At 47.3% G+C, this 20,686-nt stretch overlaps 1 protein-coding gene across 2 annotated transcripts in view; it reads left to right on the plus strand.

Moving 5' to 3' along the window:
* KSR2 (kinase suppressor of ras 2) overlaps positions 1-20,686 on the plus strand; it is a 348,927-nt gene that overhangs the window by 69,447 nt on the left and 258,794 nt on the right. For both annotated transcript variants that reach the window (XM_049788775.1, XM_049788776.1), the window contains exons 2-3: positions 13,665-13,805; positions 17,580-17,730. In XM_049788775.1, the coding sequence (XP_049644732.1) occupies positions 13,665-13,805; positions 17,580-17,730 (292 nt within the window). The remainder of the gene's footprint in view (positions 1-13,664; positions 13,806-17,579; positions 17,731-20,686) is intronic.

A 20,686-nucleotide genomic window follows, 5' to 3' on the forward strand; every position in this document is an offset into this window, starting at 1 on the left:
AACCACCTTAGGTTGCTGTGCTATCTCTCCGGGCCCTTGGGGAAGATTTTCATTCGTTCATTTCTGCACATCATTCACTCAAGAATCCATCCTGGGGGGCCAGAGTGATAGCACAGTGGTAAGGCATTTGCCTTGCATATGGACTACTTGGGAGGGACTGGATTCAGTTCCAGCATCCCATATGGTCCCTTGAGCCTGCCAGAAGTGATTTCTGAGCGCAAAGTCAGGAGTAACCCCTGAGCATCGCCAAATGTGGCCCCCACCAAAAAAAGAATTTATCCTGTATGGGGGCCGGAGTGATAGCACAACAGGGAGGGCATTTGCCTTGCATGTTGCCAATTCCCAGCACACCATGTAGGCCCTCAACCCTGCCAGGAGCGATTTCTGAGCACAGAGCCAGGAGTAACCCCTGAGTGCCACCAGGTTTGGCCCCAGACAAAAACAAACAAAACAAAATTAATCCAGCCTATAGATTTGTGGTTTTAGTGTCTTCTTGTAACCAAATCAGTGATTTTATTGTAAGCATGTGGGGCCTCTGCATTCTGGAAGGAGGATGTTGACTGCTTCAATCCAGGACTGCCCCTGGACACATACTGGCTGGCGTGGGGACAGGGATGGAGGCACAGTCAGGGCCACCGAGGGGACCCTCACGGAGAGATAGGAGAGTTTAGGGTGTGTTTTTCTTGGTCTCCTCAGGAAGAAACCTAGCCTGGGCCCCTGCTGAAATGTGCCTCAGCTACCCCTCACTCTTCCATGCTGACCCTTTGGTTTAGGCCCACAAACATCCTTGGGAGGTAAGGGAGAGAAAAGCAGGGAGAGGAATCTTCTGGTTGGAGGGCCCCATGGCCGTTGGATGTCTTCAGGAGATGAACTAGTCCCCATTGAGTTGAGGGGTTCAGCTTCCCGCAATACAGACAGGCAACTTCTACTGTGGGCAACACAGGGAGAGTGGCTATCAAGTGCCCTGGATAGACAGACAGCTGTCTCTCTGAGCTCTGGACACTGTTTGATTTTTGGTTTCTTTGAATTTGGTCTGGGGGCCACACCCAGAGGTGCTCAGGGCTCACTCCTGGCTCTGTACTCTGGAATCCCCCCTGTAGGGCTCAGGAAACCAGAGGGGAAGCCGGGGATCAAACCTGGGTGGGTCATGTGAATGAAAAGGCCCTCATCTTCCTCCTGCTTTTTACCCTGTTGTACTCAGGAGGTGGCGTTGTTCATGAAGCCTGCCATGTCTTCATATTTAAATCCCATTTAAATCTCATTTAAGGGGCAATTTGATTTGTTGGCTCTTAATCAATGAAAAACTAATTCACTTTTTGATTGGGGGCTATACTAGGTGGTGTTTAGGGGCTACCCTTGGCTCTGTACTCAGAAATGACCTGTGCAAGGCTGGGCCTTTGATCTGGGGCTGGCCACATTCAAGGCAGACTCTTTACCATCCATGCTAGCTCTCTGGCCCCAATGAAACACTTGAAATTTCAAATACTGGCTAGAGCCAATCTCTGATCCCTTAGCATCATGGGGTCCCCCCAAGAGCTAATTAAGCAACCTGAAACCAGGAGTTGACTATCCTGTTGGGTGTGGCTCTTCCCCAAAACATAAAAAAACATTATTGAACAATTGGGTACTCTCCCTGCACCCATTCCCTTCACTTCATTATTACTGTCGAATGACTATTGTTGCCCCGAGCTGCCCAGGGACCCCACATTACTAGAGGTGTCTTCCTAACCATAGCCCTCCCATAATGCCCAGGCATTGAACCCCCAGTTTTTTTTGGGAGGGCCACACCCGTTTGATGCTCAGGGGTTACTCCTGGCTAAGCGCTCAGAAATCGCCCCTGGCTTGGGGGGGACCATATGGGACGCCGGGGGATTGAACCACGGTCCTTCCTTGGTTAGTGCTTGCCAGGCAGACACCTTATCTCTAGCGCCACCTTGCCGGCCCCTTGTACCCCCAGTTTTAATAGCTTTATTTTATTTTTTTAAATTTATTTTATTGAAATACTTGTGATCTACAGAGTCCCTCATAGTTGAATTTGAGCTATAAAATGAGTCAGGGCTCTTCCCACCACCAGTGTCGACCTCCCTCCACCAAAGGCCCCAGAGTGCATCCTATGTCACCACCCTTTGTTCCCTGGCCTGCCATGGTAACAGGCCCCTTAGAGTTTAGATTGTTAAAGTTTAGGTCCCTTGATTCTTTTCTCATTGACTTTGGCTTGGATATTTAGTTCTGTCCTTATTTATTTCCCTGCCAATGCATCCAAGACCACTTGGCCTTTCTTTATCCCTTTCTTCTTATTCCATAGAAAAATGAGGGAATATGTGGTAAAATAAAGTAATCCATGTCCCAAGGTTTTATGAAAAAGGCGGGAGCCCCAATTTAAAAGTAAGAGATTAAAAACCCCAATTAAAAATAAGTTTATTTTATTTTTATTTTAATTTTTTGATTTTTGTGGGTCACACCCAGCTACGCTCAGGGGTTATTCCTGACTCTACACTCATAAATCACTCCTGGCAGGCATGGAGGACCATATGGGGTGCCAGGATTTGAACCACCGTCTGTCCTGGATCAGCTGCATGCAAGGCAAATGCCCTATTGCTATGCTATCTCTCCTGCCCTTTATTTTTTATTTAATTTTATTTATTTATTTTTGCATAGGCACAGCAAAATCTGGGGAAATCTGGTTTAAGAACAGGGAGACCTTACTTATGACACATCCTGCCAAAAGACCAGCTAGAGGCTCCAGTCATACTAAAAGCTGTTTCTTGAAGCAACAGCGGTTACAGCTTATCCATCTTTGCCACTGACAAGGCAGAACCCTGGCTCTGCATTAAGGTGTCAATCAAGTCCAGGTCCTGCCCACAAGTTTCTGTTTCTTGGGACAGTTGTAGGGCCCCCCAGAACCCACCCAGACATAAAGGTGTGCCCTTAACTTCCCACCCTCTTCCTGTTACTTTTTATTTTTATTTATTTTGTGGGGGGAGGGCACATCTGGTGGTGCTCAGGGGTTACTCCTGGCTTTGTGCTCAGAAATCGCTCCTGGCAGGCTGCGGGACCATATGGGATGCTGGGGATCAAACCTGGGTCCATTTCAAGTCGGCAGCCTGCAAGGCAAACACCCTGCCGCTGTGCTATCACTCTGGCCCCTCTTCCTGTGACTTCCTGCTCTGGAAGCTCTTTGGGTCTAGCCACCCTCCTGGTCCCCCACCTCTTTTTCTTCCAGGACCTAAAACTTGCCCTCTTCAGAATTGCAGGGTCCCCCACTGTCAGTGATGGGCAGAGCACCCCAACTCCAAGGCTGTGCTCTGGCTCACAACTCTCTGGGGACTCTGTTTAAAAGAAGCAGGGTGAGATGTTCCTCACCCCCTCCCAGGAGAAATGGGATTCCACTTTTGTGTATTTTTAGCAGGTTCCCTAAGTGGAGATTAAGACAACAACGAAAAAAATATAAAAAAAACCCAACAAATCCAGAGGTTCTTTAGACATTAGCAGGCAGGTAGAAATCTGATAATATCAATGATATTATTATGCCATTAATTATATTAAAAACACACATTTGTATAAATTACATAATTATAACATATTATATAATGTATCATATATTATAAATCATATACATTTATAATACATAATATATGAATTAATTTATAAACATACATACATATATATTAATATATTAGCACTGCGCCTAGACATAATAAGGGCTCAATAAAACACTGCCAGCTTGCTGGCTGCAAATATTGCATCATTGGTGATTAATCATAAAGTAGTGGGAACAGAGCTTGCTGGCAAAAGTATTATTGGGGGGCCCAAAAGTGAGCTCATTCTGCATGTAGCAAGCCTGGGCTTTGTCCCTGACACCATATAATTCTCTAAGCACTGCCCAGATGTGACCCCCCCCCAAATCAAAACCAAAAAGATGGCATCAGAGAAGCACGTCTGAGTGGTGCTGAGCACAGGCTTCGTAGGGAAGAGCCTGGATTTGATCTCTAGAATCATGTGCTTCCACCCAGAACCCCCAGAAGCAATCTGCAAGCACAGAACCACAAGTAGCCTCTGAGGACTGCAGGATATGACCCCCCCCCACCCAATTAAGCAAAGAGATTTTGTTCTGTTGGGTTTGTGGGGGACACACTCAATGACCTCAGGGCTTTCTCCTGGTTCTGCTCTCAGAAATTATTCCTGGTGGGATCAGAGGTGCTGGGGATGAAACCTAGATGAGTTGCCTGCAAGACAAGCTTCATATCCTCTGTATTATTGCTTTGGCTCATAAAAAAATTTTTTGTAATGAATGCTACTTTAATAGAAATATATCAGATTTAGGATCTGAAAAATTTGAGTTATACTTTGCACTAATCACTTTGAGTTCAAACCAGTGGTATCAGCCATGGGTCGGATGAGTTCAACTCTGTCACTTACCTAGCGTAGAGTATTTTTTTTTAGACTTCATTTATTTACTTATTTATTTATTTGGTTTTGGGCCACACCCGGTGGCACTCAGAGATTACTCCTGTCTCTGTACTCAGAAATCACCACTGCCAGGCTGGGATGCTGGGATTCGAACCACTGCCTGTCCTGGATCAGCTGCGCGCAAGGCAAACACCCTACCACTGTGTTATCTCTCCAGCCCCTAGCATGGAGTATTTAAACTACTACAAGAAGAGTGCTTGGAGTATTCGAGCATCAGTTTTTCAGTGTGAACAGTGATCACGGGGGGAAAGTTACTACAGACCTATAAATGCTCAATAAATCTCTGGGGGAAAAAAGCCCACAATTTTTTTGGAGGGTCCTGGGGCCTTCCAAGTTTAGCGTTCTGTATCATAAGAGGCTGCTGCTACTCAGGCCCAACTGTCTGAGCCATTTCAATGGCAGTTCTGGGAGGCTTTGGAGCCACGAGATACCGGGGATGGACTTTAGGTCTCTGACCTGGCTAGGCATGAACCCACTTTCAGAGCTACTGAGCTATTTCTCAGGTGTCTCAGCTATTGCCCAGGTGTCTTCCCTTCCCTCCGGTTACACCTAATGTTCCTTAGCAGCTCGAATTTCAAGACCTGTGGGCAGCTGGTCACAGTGCCTCAGCCCACCCCAGGGGATGGCACCAGGTCGGCCTCAGCCCAGGGACCCAGTTCTGACCCACCATCTGCCAGCTCCAGCCTGCAGCAGGGAATCAGTGGCTGCAACCTGTCATTTGAGCCGCTGGCCAGTCAAATCTTCCTCCCCTGTCAGCCGGGCCTCTGAGCAGCCAGGGCTGTTATGGCAATGGTTGTCTTGGCAACGGCGGGACTGCGTCAGGGTGGGGTGGTGTTGCCGGGTGTGCCTGCAGGGGACGGGCCCTCAAGGCTCTTTGAACCCCTTGAGCCTGGGGCGACTTCTGAGCATGCACTGAGCTGGGAAAAAAGGAGCTGGCATTGCAGGGGGCAGGTCCCAATTCCATGCTCAGCTGAGACTGATGTGTGTGCATTGTTACTCGTGTGTGTGTGTGTGTGTGTGTGTGTGTGTGTGTGTGTGTGTGTGTGTGTAGACTCGTGTGTAGACCTCTCCAGTGCTGCTGGGGATGATGCAGTAAGACTATATAGAGCCAGTAGCTTTGGGGGAGGTCCTGCTGGGTTGGGGTTCGAACCCCAGGGCTCTGTGTAAGCTGGATAAATTGTGTGCAAAAGCCAGTCCAGTTCGTCTCCATCCTCCCTCTTCAGAATGGGTTCATCCAGTGACCAGAACAAAATAACAACAACAACAACAACAACACATGAGGCCTAGAGCTGAACCCGCAGGCCAGGCGCAGATCTGATCTGAAGGCGGGGGTGCAGAGTGGAGAGTGGGGGAAGCAGGTAGAGAGAGCACAGCCTCCTTGCAGGCGGTGCCAACTGGGCGAGTGAGCACTCCGTGCGTAATGGGGAGGCAGGCGGGGCGTAGCCATGGAGACCAGTAAACAGGCTAATTTGTGGGCTCACTGCAGTAGTACCCAGGGAAAAGGGCAGGTGGTGGTGTGGCAGGGTGGTGGTGGGGGAGAGGGTGTTACCCGAAAAAATGGGGGAAGCAGGGAGGAGGAGGAGGGAGAGTCCTAGAGGTGGAGGGTGCATGCCCCTAAGGGCTCTGGACTCTACTGCTCTGCCCTTGCCTTGCCAAGGAAGCCACCCAGGGGTCATCCGCAGCCCTGAGGGGTGCAGAGGGTCCCCGGGGAGCCTATGTGGAATGGATAGAAGAGATGGTTAAGAAGATGGGGGTGAGAGCCCTGCTTCCATGGATAGATGAACTTGACTTTCCTGTTGTGGGTTTTTTTTTTCATTTTCCCCCTTTTCCTAAAATTAAAAATAAATAAATAAATAAATAAATAAATAAATAAATAAATAAATTGCTGGGCCAGAGAGATAGCACAGCGGAAAGGGCTTTTGCTTTAGACACAAGTGGCCAAGTTCGATTCCCTGCATCCCATATGGTCCCCCGAGCCTGCCAGAAGTGTTTTATGAACGCAGAGCCAGGAGAAACCCTTGAGCGCAGCTGGGTGTGACCCCCAAACAATAAATAAATAAATAAATAAATAAACAAATAAATAAATAAAATAGCACCAAGGTCTTTGGGTTTGGGGTCTCTAACACATCAGCTCCCCACCAAGAGCTTGTGCCCGGGTCTCTGGGTTGATCTAGCTTTAGATTTTTGAGTGAAAAGTTCCCAGATATCTCAGACGATTATTTATAGCTCCGTCACATGTCTTAACTTAATTTTTTTTTTGTTTATGCTGCTAAATTTACCAGCAAGCTAATCGGGTACAGTAATAAGGCGCCGGGCTGCAGTTTATCTGCATTGGAAGGTGCCAGGTTGCCCTCTGCTGTGGAGATGGAGAAATACACCTCCATGCCCAGGGGACCTGCCTTGACATCGGAATCTGAGAGTGGACTCAGGCCAGATTGGGGGGGGGGGGGCAAGAACCTCATATTTATTCACTTTAAACTGGAACAATTATTTTGTATTGATGCTCTTCCATGGCCTTAAATTGAGGATGATCTAAAATAAAACAGCACCCCCTCATTACCCCCCCCCCCCCAAAACCCCTGGCATCAGAGAGATAGTTCACGGTGCTTGTCTTGCAGTGTGGCTGATCCTGGCTTTATTCCTGAAGGGTTGGACCACACCTGGCAGCACTCAGGGGTTACTCCTGGCTCTGCACTCAGAAATTACTTCTAACAGGCTCTGCAGACCCTATGGGATGCCGGGGATCGAACCCAAGCCGGCCACATGCAAGGCAAACACCCTCCCCACTGTTCTATTGCTCCAGCCCTGGCTCTTCAGATGGCACCAGAAAGGGCCCTCTGAGTAGAGCCAGGAATAGATTTTTTTTTTCTTGGTTTTTGGGCCACATCCAGCAGCACTCAGAAATTACACTTGGCAGGCTTGGGGGACCATGTGGGATGCTGGGAACTGAACCCCAGGTTGCCCGTGTGCAAGGTAAACGCCTTAGACACTGTGCTATCACTCTGGCCCCAGGAATAGCTTCTTAAACCATTCCCCCACTCCAAGAAAACAAACAGACCGTCAAAAGAATTCTGGCAGCGTGAAAGGCAAGAAAGACCCTTTTTCTATTGATCTCTTGACGATCTGTGCTTCTGGATTTTAGTCTTAAGGGCCTGGGGCTGGGCCTCAGAGTTCTGGGTTCTGTGTTCAAGTTCATAGCTGGAGCAGGAGTAAAAATTGTGCAAGCTGAGAGACCCTTCTCATTACTAACACCCAAGCAACCCCACTAAGGAATGGTTGGACATTGACAGCAAGGCTGTTCCTGGGAAATAGTTTTTCCTTCCTTCCTTCCTTCCTTCCTTCCTTCCTTCCTTCCTTCCTTCCTTCCTTCCTTCCTTCCTTCCTTCCTTCCTTCCTTCCTTCCTTCCTTCCTTCCGTTTCTTTCTTTGTTTCTTTCTGTTTTTCTTTCTTCTCTCCTTCCTTCCTTCCTTCCTTCTTGCTTGGTTGCTTTCTTTCTCTCCTTTCTTTCTTTCTTTCTTTCTTTCTTTCTTTCTTTCTTTCTTTCTTTCTTTCTTTCTTTCTTTCTTTCTTTCTTTCTTTCTTTCTTCTTTCTTTCTTTCTTTCTTTCTTTCTTTCTTTCTTTCTTTCTTTCTTTCTTTCTTTCTTTCTTTCTTTCTTTCTTTCTTTCTTTCTTTCTTTCTTTCTTTCTTTCTTTCTTTCTTTCTTTCTTCTCTCCTTCCTTCCTTCCTTTCTTCTTGCTTGGTTGCTTTCTTTCTCTCCTTCCTTCCTTCCTTCCTTCCTTCCTTCCTTCCTTCCTTCCTTCCTTCCTTCCTTCCTTCCTTCCTTCCTTCCTTCCTTCCTTCCTTCCTTCCTTCCTTCCTTCCTTCCTTCCTTCCTTCCTTCCTGTCACACCCAGTGGCACTCAGGGGTTACTCCTAGGTTTGTGCTCAGAAATCGCTCCTGGCAGGTTAGGAGGACCATTTGGGATACCGAGAATTCTATCGGGGTCTGTCCGGGGTTGGCCACACGCAATGCAAATGCCCTACTGCTGTGCTATCGCTCCAGCCCTTGGAATTGTTTCTGATAGTAGTGACAGATGGAGGACTGAAGTCAGTCCCTGAAATTCTGAGTGCAGGGAGGGATGGCCTTCGCTGCCATTAAATTCCTTTTCCTGACCCCTCTCTTTTGCCATTGGGGTTGCTTAACCAGAATGTGCCTGCTTGGTGGGTGGTAGAACTGAGTTCAGAGCACAAAGGGCACTGCTGGGGAGGGGACTCGGTGTAACTACCACACTGCAGACTTGGGGCATATTTGCTACTGAGTCATTCCCTGGGATTCCAGCCCCCTCCCAACACCCCCATCTGCCTTTATGCTTTTGCAAAACATGGTACAAATGGTTTACTAAAACATGATGGGAACAAGAGCAGTTTTATTTTTTATTATTATTATTTTTGGTTTTGGGGCCACACTCAGTGACGCTCAGGGATTCCTCCTGGCTCTGCACTCAGAAATCACTCTTGGCTTGGGGGACCATATAGGATGCTGAGGATCAAGCCCAGATCCGACCTGAGTCAGCTGTGTGCAAGGCAAACGCCCTACCACTGTGCTATTGCCCCGGCCCCCAGTTTTTCTTTTTCTTGTTTTGTTTTGTTTTTTGGTTTTTGGTTTTTTGGGCCACACCCGTTAGATGCTCAGGGGTTACTCCTGGCTACGCGCTCAGAAATTGCCCCTGGCTTGGGGGGACCATATGGGACACCGGGGGATCGAACCGTGGTCCTTTCCTTGGCTAGCGCTTGTAAGGCAGACACCTTACCTCTAGCGCCACCTCGCCGGCCCCTTCTTTTTCTTTTATTTAAAGCCAGCACAAAACAAACCTCATTTGGAAAGAAAAAAGGGGCTTCAGCAGACAGAAGGCTGGCACATGACTCTGCAAATGTCCAGATGCCCAAGTCTGGGCATTTGTCTGAGGACAGCTCAGGACACACCGTGGACTCTGTCTGCAGTAGTGTTGTGGTGTGTGTGTGTGTATGTGTGTGTGTGTGTGTGTGTGTGTGTGTGTGTGTGTGTGTACCTTGTGTGTGCCTAACTCATATTTAGAAATCTCCCAAGGGAAGAGAAACATTCAGAACTGCACACAAAACCAAGAGGGAGAGCCTCTTGAATGGAGAATGACCTTGGAGTTCTTTTTCTAGAAATGGCTATACCCCAGCTGCCACTCTATGCCTACCCCTGGGTCTGTCTGATCTGCCCCCACCCCCGAGCCCCTTCAGCTGCTCACTAGATGTCCACAGGGTCTCTGCATTCCCCCTTGCCTCCAGCATAGGATATCTACCCTACATTTCTGCTCTTCAATTCTCCAAAGCAGATAGGCACGTTTCTCTCCCTTCCCTGATCTTTCCTATTCTGGGGGTGCTTGTGTCTTTATTTTTATTTCTTTTTTTTTTAACTTTATTTATTAGTTGATTGACTTTTGGGCTGCACCTAGCAGTGCTCAGCGGTCACTCCTGGCTCTGTACTCAAAAATTGCCCCTGGAAGGCTGTTGGACCATATGGGATGCCAGGAATCGAACCGGGTCCCTCCCTGGTCGGCTGCATGCAAGGCAAACGACCTACTTCTGTGCTATCTCTCAGGCCCCTATTTTTATTTCTTTTTGATTGTTTGTTTTGGAGTCATACCCAGTAGTGCTCAGGGGTTACTCCTGGCTCTGCACTCAGAAATTATTCATGGCAGGCTAGGGGGACCATATGGGCTGCAGGAGATCAAACCAGAGTCAGACTGATCCCAGGTAGGCCATATGCAAGGCAAATGTCCTCCCTATCACTCTGGGCCCCTATTTTAATTCATTTGGGGGGTCCCCTAAGGTTAAGTCTTTGCCAGAGAGAGATTTTGGCAGGGCTGAAGCTGCTTGCTGTGGAGAGATGTTCACCCTTTTCCTGGGCGGCATCTGATAGGAAAGCCTGGTAATGTCTCTTTTTCCAGGTGATGGTCAGAGCAGGCCCTGGGATGCTTCTGTTGCTCCGGCTACTTATGCAGCCTCTGGTCTTTGTCTAGTTTTCCAATTTCCCATAAGAAAAAACAAATTAAACAATTTATTTATTTATTTTTAATATTGTTTTATTGAATCAGTGTGATCAACAGAATCCTTCATAGCTGAATTTGAGATAGACGATGAATCAGGGACCTTTCCCCCACCAATGTCGATCTCCCTTCACCCATGGACCCAGAATGCATCCTATACCACCACCCTTTCCCTGGCCTGCCAGTAGAACAGTCCTCTGAGTTTAGATGGTTAAAGTTTAGGCCCCTTGATTCTATTCTCATTGACTTTGGCTTGGATATTTACTTCTGTCTTTATTGATTTCCCCGCCAATGCATCCAAGATCACTTGGCCTTTCTTTATCCCCACTAATGCATCCGAGACTTAAGCAATTTAAAATAATGAAGGTTTTGCTTTTGAGTCACAGTGGTGATGCTTTAAGGGTCATCCCTGGCTCTGCACTCAGGGACCACTCCTGAGTGATGCTTGGGGCACCGGGTCGGCTGAGTGCAAGGTAAGCAACTTACGCACTGTGCTGTCACTCTCATCCCAACCAAAGCTTCTTCCTATTTCTTCAAGAAGTTGATCCTGCGCTACCATTATTTATCTCTAGAAACCAGATCCTTCTTTCTCTCTTCATATGTGAAATCTAGAAGGGATGTAGAGGTATAGAATAAAAAATAGTAAAATCTCACTTCTTCAGAAAACAAAGCTGAGACACGCCAGCTAGCAGAAACCTCATGTTGATGGCTATTGGTCACCAAGCATGGTCCCTTTTGAATGTTTTTGCAAGTGAAATGTGTTTGTTCCTATCAAGTTCAAAGATTAAGATTCAATTAAGGAATCCAGAAGATGGGTTTTTGAAACTCCAGTGAACTGTTCTCGTTTGCTCATCTCTATGCCTTTGCCTGTTTGTTCTTGAGTTTGTTGACAAATTTGCAAAGTCTCACAGAGTAGAATGATGAGTTTTAAAAGTCTATCCCTTCTCCTCTTCAATCAGAGCAGACTAGAATGGTGGCCTATCATTTTATCTCTATCTATCCACCGATCTACCTACCCATCCATTTATTTATTCATCCATCCCTCCATCCCTCCATCTATCCATCCACCCATTCACCCACCCACCCACCCATCTACCATCCATCCATCCATCCATCCCATCCATCCATCCATCCATCCATCCATCCCATATCCACCCACCCACCCATTCTTCCACCCACCCACCCACTTACCACTCACCCATCCACCCATCCATCCATTCATCCACCCATCCATCCATCCATCATTAAACTTTGTTTGTTTGTTTGTGTTTTGACCATATCTGGTGGCATTCAGGGATGCCAGGAATTGAACCTGGGTCAACCATGTGCAAGGCAAACACCCTACCCACTGTGCTATCTCTTCAGCCCTTCATCTATTTTTGTTGTTAATTTAAAGAAGTGTCAAGCCTTTCATCCAGTTCCTGCATCTGACCATTCACTTCCAATTTCAGGTCATATCTGTAAGCAGAGATTTAACCATGTCACGTGTTTATCCTGGGACTTAAGGAAAAACATTAAAGTATCATTTAATTTCATTGATAAACTTTGTTTTAGTGTTTAGTGTTTGTTTAGGGTTTTAGTAGATCTTATTCTGGAATGTTACAGGGTTTAAATATATATATATATTAATTAAGTATTAGTAATGCATAGACATAGTAAGAGATACTCTAGAGGTTTTTATTTTATTCTACTTGTTGGACCACACTTGGCAATGCTCAGGACTTAACTTCTGGCTCTGTGGTAAAGTATCTCTCCTAGTGGGCTCAGGGGAACAAATTGCTGGTGATCAAACCTGGGTTGGCTGTGTGCAAGACAAACACTACCTGCTGTACTATTGCTCTGGACTCACTTTAGTGGTGTTTTGTTTTGTTTTGTTTTGTTTTGTTTTGTTTTTGGGCCACACCTGTTTGACGCTCAAGGGTTACTCCTGGCTATGTGCTCAGAAATCGCCCCTGGCTTGGGGGAACCATATGGGACACTGGGGGATCGAACCGCTGTTCATCCTACGCTAGCGCTTGCAAGGCAGACACCTTACCTCTAGCGCCACCTTCCCGGCCCCTTTTCTTTAATTTTTAAAACAAAATAGTTTTTTAAATTTCTCATACTTACTTCTGACTCTACACTTAGGGATCGCTTTTAGCGGTGCGTGGGGGACCATATGGGATGCTAAGGATTAAACCTGGGCTGGCTGTGTGCAAAGCAAATACCCTAACACTTTTCTTTCTCTTTCTTTCTTTCTTTCTTTCTTTCTTTCTTTCTTTCTTTCTTTCTTTCTTTCTTTCTTTCTTTCTTTCTTTCTTTCTTTCTTTCTTTCTTTCTTTCTTTCTTTCTTTCTTTCTTTCTTTCTTTCTTTCTTTCTTTCTTTCTTTCTTTCTTTCTTTCCTCTCTCTCTCTCTCTCCCTCCCTCTCTCCCTCCCTCCCTCCCTCCCTCCCTCCCTCCCTCCCTCCCCTCCCTCCCTCCCTCCCTCCCTCCCTCCCTTCCTCCCTTCCTTCCTTCCTTCCTTCCTTCCTTCCTTCCTTCCTTCCTTCCTTCCTTCCTTCCTTCCTTCCTTCCTGTCCATGAAGGTCTAAATACTACTTCTCCACCTCTGCTCCCAACCCTACTTCATTCCTTCCCCAAGTCCAGAGCAAGCCCTCTCACCCTGCTCATCTGCTGGTGTGTGTGTGTGTGTGTGTGTGTGTGTGTGTGTGTGTGTGTGTGTGTGATCCTCACATACCTGATCTCGGTCACCACTGTTGGCTCAATGGCTGCAGAGTTCACTGGGTGTCATGTCCTCACTTTTGGGGTGCCTCCTCCCCATGGCCACCACAGACAAAGCTATGAGAAATAACCTCTTGCTTCTCATTGTGTAGCCGGGTATGGGGGGTAAGGGGAGATAATATCTGCAGGGCTAAACTCATAGGAGTGGAATCATCGGGTCCAAGCATAGGTGCCTGAAGTTGGAGATGATTAATTGCCCACTGTCCACCCTTTCCAGCCGGTGAGGGGGTGCCCATTGCCGTGGGTACTATAGTTGGCAGTGGGCACTGGATAGCGGGTCCAGCCTTTCCAATAGGGCTGGCGGGGAGGTGGGGAGTAAGGAGTGGTTCTATATCCTCATGGCCATGCGACTGATCCATGCCTTCTGCCCCACAGAGCAAGCTGGTGAAATACTTCAGCAGGCAACTGTCCTGCAAGAAGAAGGTGGCACTCCAGGAGCGCAACGCTGAACTCGAGGGCTTCCCGCAGCTGCGCCACTGGTTCCGAATTGTCGATGTGCGCCAGGAAGTTCTGGAGGTGACCGAGCCTTGCCCTGGGCGCCCCTTCCCTACCCTATGCACCCCTGCCCCGTGCCCTCTATCCCAGGCGCTACCTGTTGGCGCTGACCCTTGGGCCCTGACCCTTGCACCCCTGCCTTGTGCACCTAGTTGAGGGAGGGACACTCCCAATCTCAAAAGGGGGTTCCAGACATAGGGCCTCTTGCCCCATCACTTCGAAGCTCCTGGAACCCATACATGTTGCAAAGGGATGGAGCACAGGCTCTGCACTCAGGAGCCCCAGGTTCAGTCTCTGGCACCATGTAACTTCCCCCACCCTGCACCCTGAATTTGTTCTTCCCCAATTATGTGCGGCCCCTTAGTTCAACATGTTCAGGAGAACTTAGTGTTTCTTGGCCAGAGTTGGCACCTTCTGTCCCTGGTCCCCTTGCCCAGAAGATCTGGGCAGTTAAATTGCTGGTTTGTTATGATTAAGGAGCTTGTCAGAATATTTTTTTTTGGGGGGGGCACATACCTGTCGGTGCCCAGGGCTTATTCAGGGTCCAGTCCTGGCCCTAAGCTTAAGGGTAATTCCTGGCAGTGCTCAGGGGACTATATGGGATGCTGGGTCAAACCCGGGTCAGCCTAGTGCAAGGCAAAATCCCTCCCTGCTGTGCTATCTCTCCATCCTCAACTGTTTCTGTTGTTTTTGTTTTTGGACCACACCTGGTACTGCTCAGGGGTTACTCCAGCTATGCTCTCAGAAATGGCTCCTGGCTTGGGGGACCAAATGGGATGCCAGGGGATCGAGCCTCGGTCCATCCTAGATTAGCTCGTGCAAGGCAAATGCCCTACCACTGAGCCATCACACTAGCCCCTGGCCCTAACTTTCAAAACATTCTTAACTGTGTGTAATGTGATGAACGTGGATGAACGTGGCTGGCCATCCAACCCCGGGAACCATTATAGGAAAGAGCATCTGTTCAGTTTTTGGCCTTTTAGTTGGGGTCACACCCACCCACCCGAGCACCGAGGCTATTGCCAGGCATGGACCTGGGGGTCCTACCTTGGGTGCCCCCAAACTGTGCATGTGGGGGATGGAAGTGGGACCCCCACGGGTGAAGGATGTACTCGAGCTCTCCCAGCATAGCCAGCTGGATCTGATCCTCGGGCCAGTTTCATGAGACGCCAGCTCACAAGCTCTTCTTGAGCAAGTATTTGAAAATTAAGTTATTATTAAAACACATGCTCTCCACCTTTTTGGCAAGCTTGATGGCTGCCAGGCTGGTGCCAGTACCCCAAATTGGGATCCTTGCAGGCTTCTCTTATAGGCAAGTTAGCTCCCAACTGCCTGCAGTTGTTGAGTTTTTTGCCCCTCACCTTTGCAAGTGAAGAAACCTGAGCCCACCGCAACCACCCACTATCAGTGGGGACTGAGCTGGGTCCACATTCTCACCTGCAACTCATGTGGTGTCCAACAGGGGACACCCTTTGTACCCCTGTGTGTGACCTCTGGAGTGGCCTGACCTCTCTGGTTTAATGTCCTAATTACAGACTCGAAAGTGCCTAATTATTATTATTATTCAATACCTGTGGCACTCAGGGGTTACTCCTGGCTATGCTCTCAGAGATGGCTCCTGGCAGGCTCGAGGGACCATATGGAATGCTGGGGATTGAACCCGGGTCCTTCCCAGGTTGCCTTGCCACATACAAGGCAAATGCCCTACCGCTGTTCTATTGCTCCGGCCCCAAAAGTGCCTACTTTTTAAGCAACCAACTTTGTGACATTAAAAGAAAATGAAACACTTGAAGAACAGGATTTATTTACTATAATAATCTAATAATTATCATAATCATAAAATCATTGTACTTGTTCTTTTGACCCAGATTTATTTTTCTCCATTATTTTATTTGGATCACACCCAGCAGTGCTCAGGGGTTATTCCTGGTCCTTTACCTTGGAGTCAATCCTGGCAGGGAACCATAGGGGATGCCCTACTATCCACTGGGATATCAACTTGCTCTAGTCTCCTATTCTCTATTTTTACCATCATCTTTATTTTTGCATGGAAGTGACACATTATAGAATTAGAAGGCAAACGGGGGAGAAAAAAGAGACACAAGGAAATTCTGTCCCAAAGAGGAGAGACAAAGAGACACACAGAGAAAGAAATTACCAGTCCCTATCTTATTTCTGTATCAAAGGGGATTTGAGAGAGAGAGAGAGAGAGAGAGAGAGAGAGAGAGAGAGAGAGAGAGAGAGAGAGAGAGAGAGAGAGAGAGAGAGAGAGAGAGAGAGAGATTGTAATACACAGATATGGACACAAGAGGGCGGACATACCCTACATTATTGCCCTAGATTCTAGCCTCCATCCTTAAATAGCTCCATTTTTAGATATCTCTTAGATATCTTATTTTAATAATAACAACAACAGTAACTCACATGGAGATGCTGAATACCATTCAGTGCTGTAAAATTAAGGCTTTCTTTATACAGGTGCACAAATATAGGCAGACAAATTTCCAGTCTGCTGGTAAGCTGTTGTTTTGCCATCCCATGTTGGGGGTGAGGCTGGGAGGGCATTTATTGCTGGTCATGAAGGAGAATGGGCAGTGGGAGAGACCTTCCCTGTCCTGTTCTCCCTCTGCCTATTTCCCCACTCACTGCTCTTCCCACCTCACCACGTTGTTACTTGGCTTTAGAATGTCCCCTTCCTCCATGCTTCATGGCGCCTGGGCACAAACCCAGTTTCATGTCCAGCTCCGAGCCATAACTGGTTTCCCAGCCCAGCATGCACATGGAAGATCCAGTCTGGGGCAGAGAAAAACCCACTGGGGCACAAACTTTCTGGTTTGCACTGCTCCGAGGTCATCCTGGATGTGGGACATGCCTGGTGGCATCCAGATATGCTGCATGTGGAGCTCTGCCTTTCCTAGAAGGGGGTTCAGGGTTGTCTTGGGAGACAGACAATGAATCAATCCCAGTTTCCAGTAACTGGCTGGGAAATCAGCATTCACAACTCCCCTACCTACCCCTGTAAAATAAAGATTAAAAAGTATAGAGTAAAGGTTCACTTGTTAGGTGAGGCCTCCCTCGGCATGGCACCTCTAGCCCCTTTGGCTAGTGGATCTGAAGATGCAGGAAAATGGTGGAGAAACAATTCACAAGCAGTCAAAGTTTCATTGGAGTCAGCTTGCTTTTATTCCATGGCCCTGTCCGCCATATGCATTTCCTCACATCTGCTTTCTCTGCTAACTTTTTGCTGCCCCTTTGTCTCTCTGCCTTTTGCTGCTTCTCCACTGCCTCCCCCAGCCAAACTTTTTTTATTCTTTTTGTTTGTTTGTTTTTGTTTTTGTTTTAGGGCCCACCCAGTAGCACTTTTTTTTTTTTCTGGTAGCACTTCCGAGTTACTCCTGGCTCTGCACCCAGAAATTGCCCCTGGCAGGCTTGGGGAACATATGGGATGCTGAAAATCAAATCACTGTTTGTCCTGGCCTCGTGCAAGGCAAATGCCCTACCTTTGTGCTATTTCTCTAGCCCCCAATTTATTAATATTTTTTTAAAACAGCCAACCCCATCCCAGGTGAAGGTGGATCCGATCATTCAGGTGGGATTAACATCTCCAAAGAAAGTTTAGATAAAAGGGTGTTGGGGGGAAGGGTCACACACACCCCAGACAGAATATGTGCTTGTCCCAGTCCCACCAGATGGAAGTCTGAGGTTCCCCCTCAAAGCTAAGACGTGGCAAAGCAGAGAGAGGCCCAGGTGGGATGCCCAGTGCCCATGTCTTACCCACCTCCTCCCTCTCGCTAGGAGATCACCCCGAGCCAGCTGAGCCTGGAAGAGCTCCTGGAGATGACGGATGAGCAGGTGTGCGAGACAGTGGAGAAGTTCGGGGTGAACCGGGAGGAATGCGCCCGCCTCAACGCCTCCCTCACCTGCCTTCGAAACGTGCACCTGTCAGGTGAGCCTGGGTGGGTGGCTGGGACTTTGGGACAGTGCTGATGCTCCAGGCCTGTGCCCCTCGGTGCCAGCAGGAGGGCAGCATCAAGGCACGGGGCAGAACCTGCACCGCTGCAGTGCCAAGGTGGGGTCTGGGGGCGACGGAGGCACCGACCATGTCAGGAAGCTCCCTGCCCCGGGAGTCTATCCAGGTGGTTGGGTCCAGGTTCTGGAGAACTCTGACCAGCCTGGGGAATGTTGGTGTGTGGAATGGACTTGGATCTTTATTTTATTTTATTTTATTTTATTTTTATCTTACCTTATTTTATTTCTATTAATATTTTTATTATTTATTTATTATTATTATTATTATTTTGGTTTTTGAGTCACACCTGGCAGCACTTAGGGGTTAATCCTGGCTCTATGCTCACAAATCGCTCCTGGCAGGATATGGGATGCCGGGATTCGAATGACCGTCCTTCTGCATGCTATCTCTCCGGCTCCACCTTATTTTATTTTTATCTTATTTTATCTTATCTAATTTTATTTTATCTTACTTTACCTTATTTTATTCTCTTATCTTAATTCATTTTATCTTATTTTATTTATTTAATCTTATCTTATATTATCCTATTTTATCTTTATATTATCTAATTTTATTTTAGCTTATTTTACTTTATCTTATTTTATTTTTATCTGACTTTATTTCATTTTATCTTATCTAATTTTATTTGGTCTTATTTTACTTTATTTTATTTTTATCTTATTTTACTTTACTTTATTTTTATTTTTTTTTGGGTTTGGGGCCATACACAACAGCACTCAGGGGTTACTCCTATCTGTGCTTAGAAATTATTCCTGGCAGACCCGGGAGGGACCCTATGGGTTGCTGGGAATCGAACCCAGGTTGGCTGTGTGCAAGGCAAATGCACTCCCCACTGTGCTATAGCTCTCGCCCCATAAACCTGGGTCTTCTTATGTATTTTGAAGTATCTCTGTGTTTTGGGGATCAATATTGAACTTTTATTTATTTATTTGGATTTTGGGCCATACCCAGCGGCGCTCAGGGCTTACTTCTGTGCTCAGAAATTACTCCTGGGGGACCCTGTGAGATGCTGGGGATTGAACTCGGGTCATCCACATGCAAAACAAATGCCTTACTATTGCTTCAGCCCTTTATTTTTAATGTAAACAGTAATATACAATCACTAAAATATCTAAGAAGGAAGTTCAATAAAATGCCCCAAGCACCATCATCTAAGGACTGACCATGGTTCCTTTGATAGAATATTCTCAGTTTGTTTTGGGGCGAGGATCACAGCCACTTGGCTCTCCCTGGTACGCAGGGGACCATGCAGTGGTCGTAGGGGGAGTCAAACACATGGGATGATTCTTCCTGCCAGATATAAGCATGTAAGTAGAGATGAATTTTCTATCTCATCTTTAAACAGTAGGGGTAGAATGATTCTATTATTATTATTATTATTATTATTATTGTTATTTTCATTTCACAAAATTATCTCTGAGACTATGTTTCACTAGATGAGGGTCCCCACAGATCATCATTTCCCCTTAAGCTTCCCTGCCTATTGCTCAATTTTTTGTGACTTTGTAACTGTACTAACAGGATTTGACCCTCAATAATTAATTAAATTCATTCATTCATTCTTTTGCCACATCCGCTGCATTCAGGGGGTTAATCCTGGCTCTGTTCTCAGAAATTACTCCTGGTAGGCTTGCTTGCTTTCTGCCATGCCCAGTGATGCTCTGGCGTTATTCCTGGCTCTGCACTTAGAAATCACTCCTGTCAGCCCAGGGGACCACGTGGAACGCCAGGGATTGAACTTGGGTTGGCTGGGTGCAAGGCAACCACTCTCCCCACTGCACTATTGCTCCGGCCCCTCTTTCTTTCTTTTTCATCACACCCGGTAGCTCTCAGAGCTCACTTTTGGCTCTGTGCTTAGGGATCATTCCTCTGGGCCTAGGGGACCATAGGGGGTGCCAGGGGTTACAAGGCAAGTGGCTTCCCTGCTGTACTGTCACTTTGGCTCCACCCTCCTCATTTCATGCCCTGCGACAGCCACTATTTCTTCCCTTTTTTGGGGGGAGGGGCATACCCGTTTGATGCTCAGGGGTTACTCCTGGCTAAGTGCTCAGAAATTGCCCCTGGCTTGGGGGGATTATATGGGATGCTGGGTGATCAAACCGCAGTCTTTCCTTGGCTAGCACTTGCAAGGCAGACACCTTACCTCTAGTGCCACCTCACCGGCCCCATACAGCCACTATTTCTTTGGCACCTCTAGTCTCTTCAGCCAGGGGTGCTAAAGATGTAGGGTAATAGTGGAGAAATAATTCACAAGCAGTCAGTTAAAGTTTCATTGTAGACAACTTGCTTTTATTCCATGGCCCTGTCCACCATGTGCATTTTCTCACATCTGCTTTCTCTGCTAAGCTTTTTTGCTGCCTCCCATCTCCTTTTGCCTCTTCTTTTTTTTTCTTCCTTTATTCTTTCTTTAAAACAAGCACCCCATCTCAGGCATGGGAGGGTCTGATCATCCAGGTGGGATTAACATCTCCAAAGAAAGTTTAGGTAAAAAAGCATTGGGGTCAGGGTTACCTGACAGTGCTGGCTCTCACAGACAGAGTCGGCTGCTCAATGCTTGTCCTTGAGATAATCCAGCACTTCTTGTCCGCTGGCCCCTTCCCACTGTCTCCCAGCTGTCCAGAGGTGCTAATAGGGCCGACCCACTCTAGTTGGGGAGCTCACCTTCGTTCTGGCTAGCAGTGCTTGTGGGGGGGTTTCTGAAGGTACCACAGTGCTGTCATGGAGGATCTCTGGGGGAGCTAACTGGAGTCATATCAGAGGCATGGTGGGGGGGAAGTGTCTCCATCTGCTGAGCTATTGGGGGACTATGCATGGTGACTGTAGGCAGCACCAGGGATCTATCTAGATCCCTCAGGCCAGTGAGGGAGATGCA

This window comes from Suncus etruscus, chromosome 15 (genome assembly GCF_024139225.1).
Source record: "Suncus etruscus isolate mSunEtr1 chromosome 15, mSunEtr1.pri.cur, whole genome shotgun sequence".
Lineage (NCBI taxonomy): Eukaryota > Metazoa > Chordata > Mammalia > Eulipotyphla > Soricidae > Suncus > Suncus etruscus.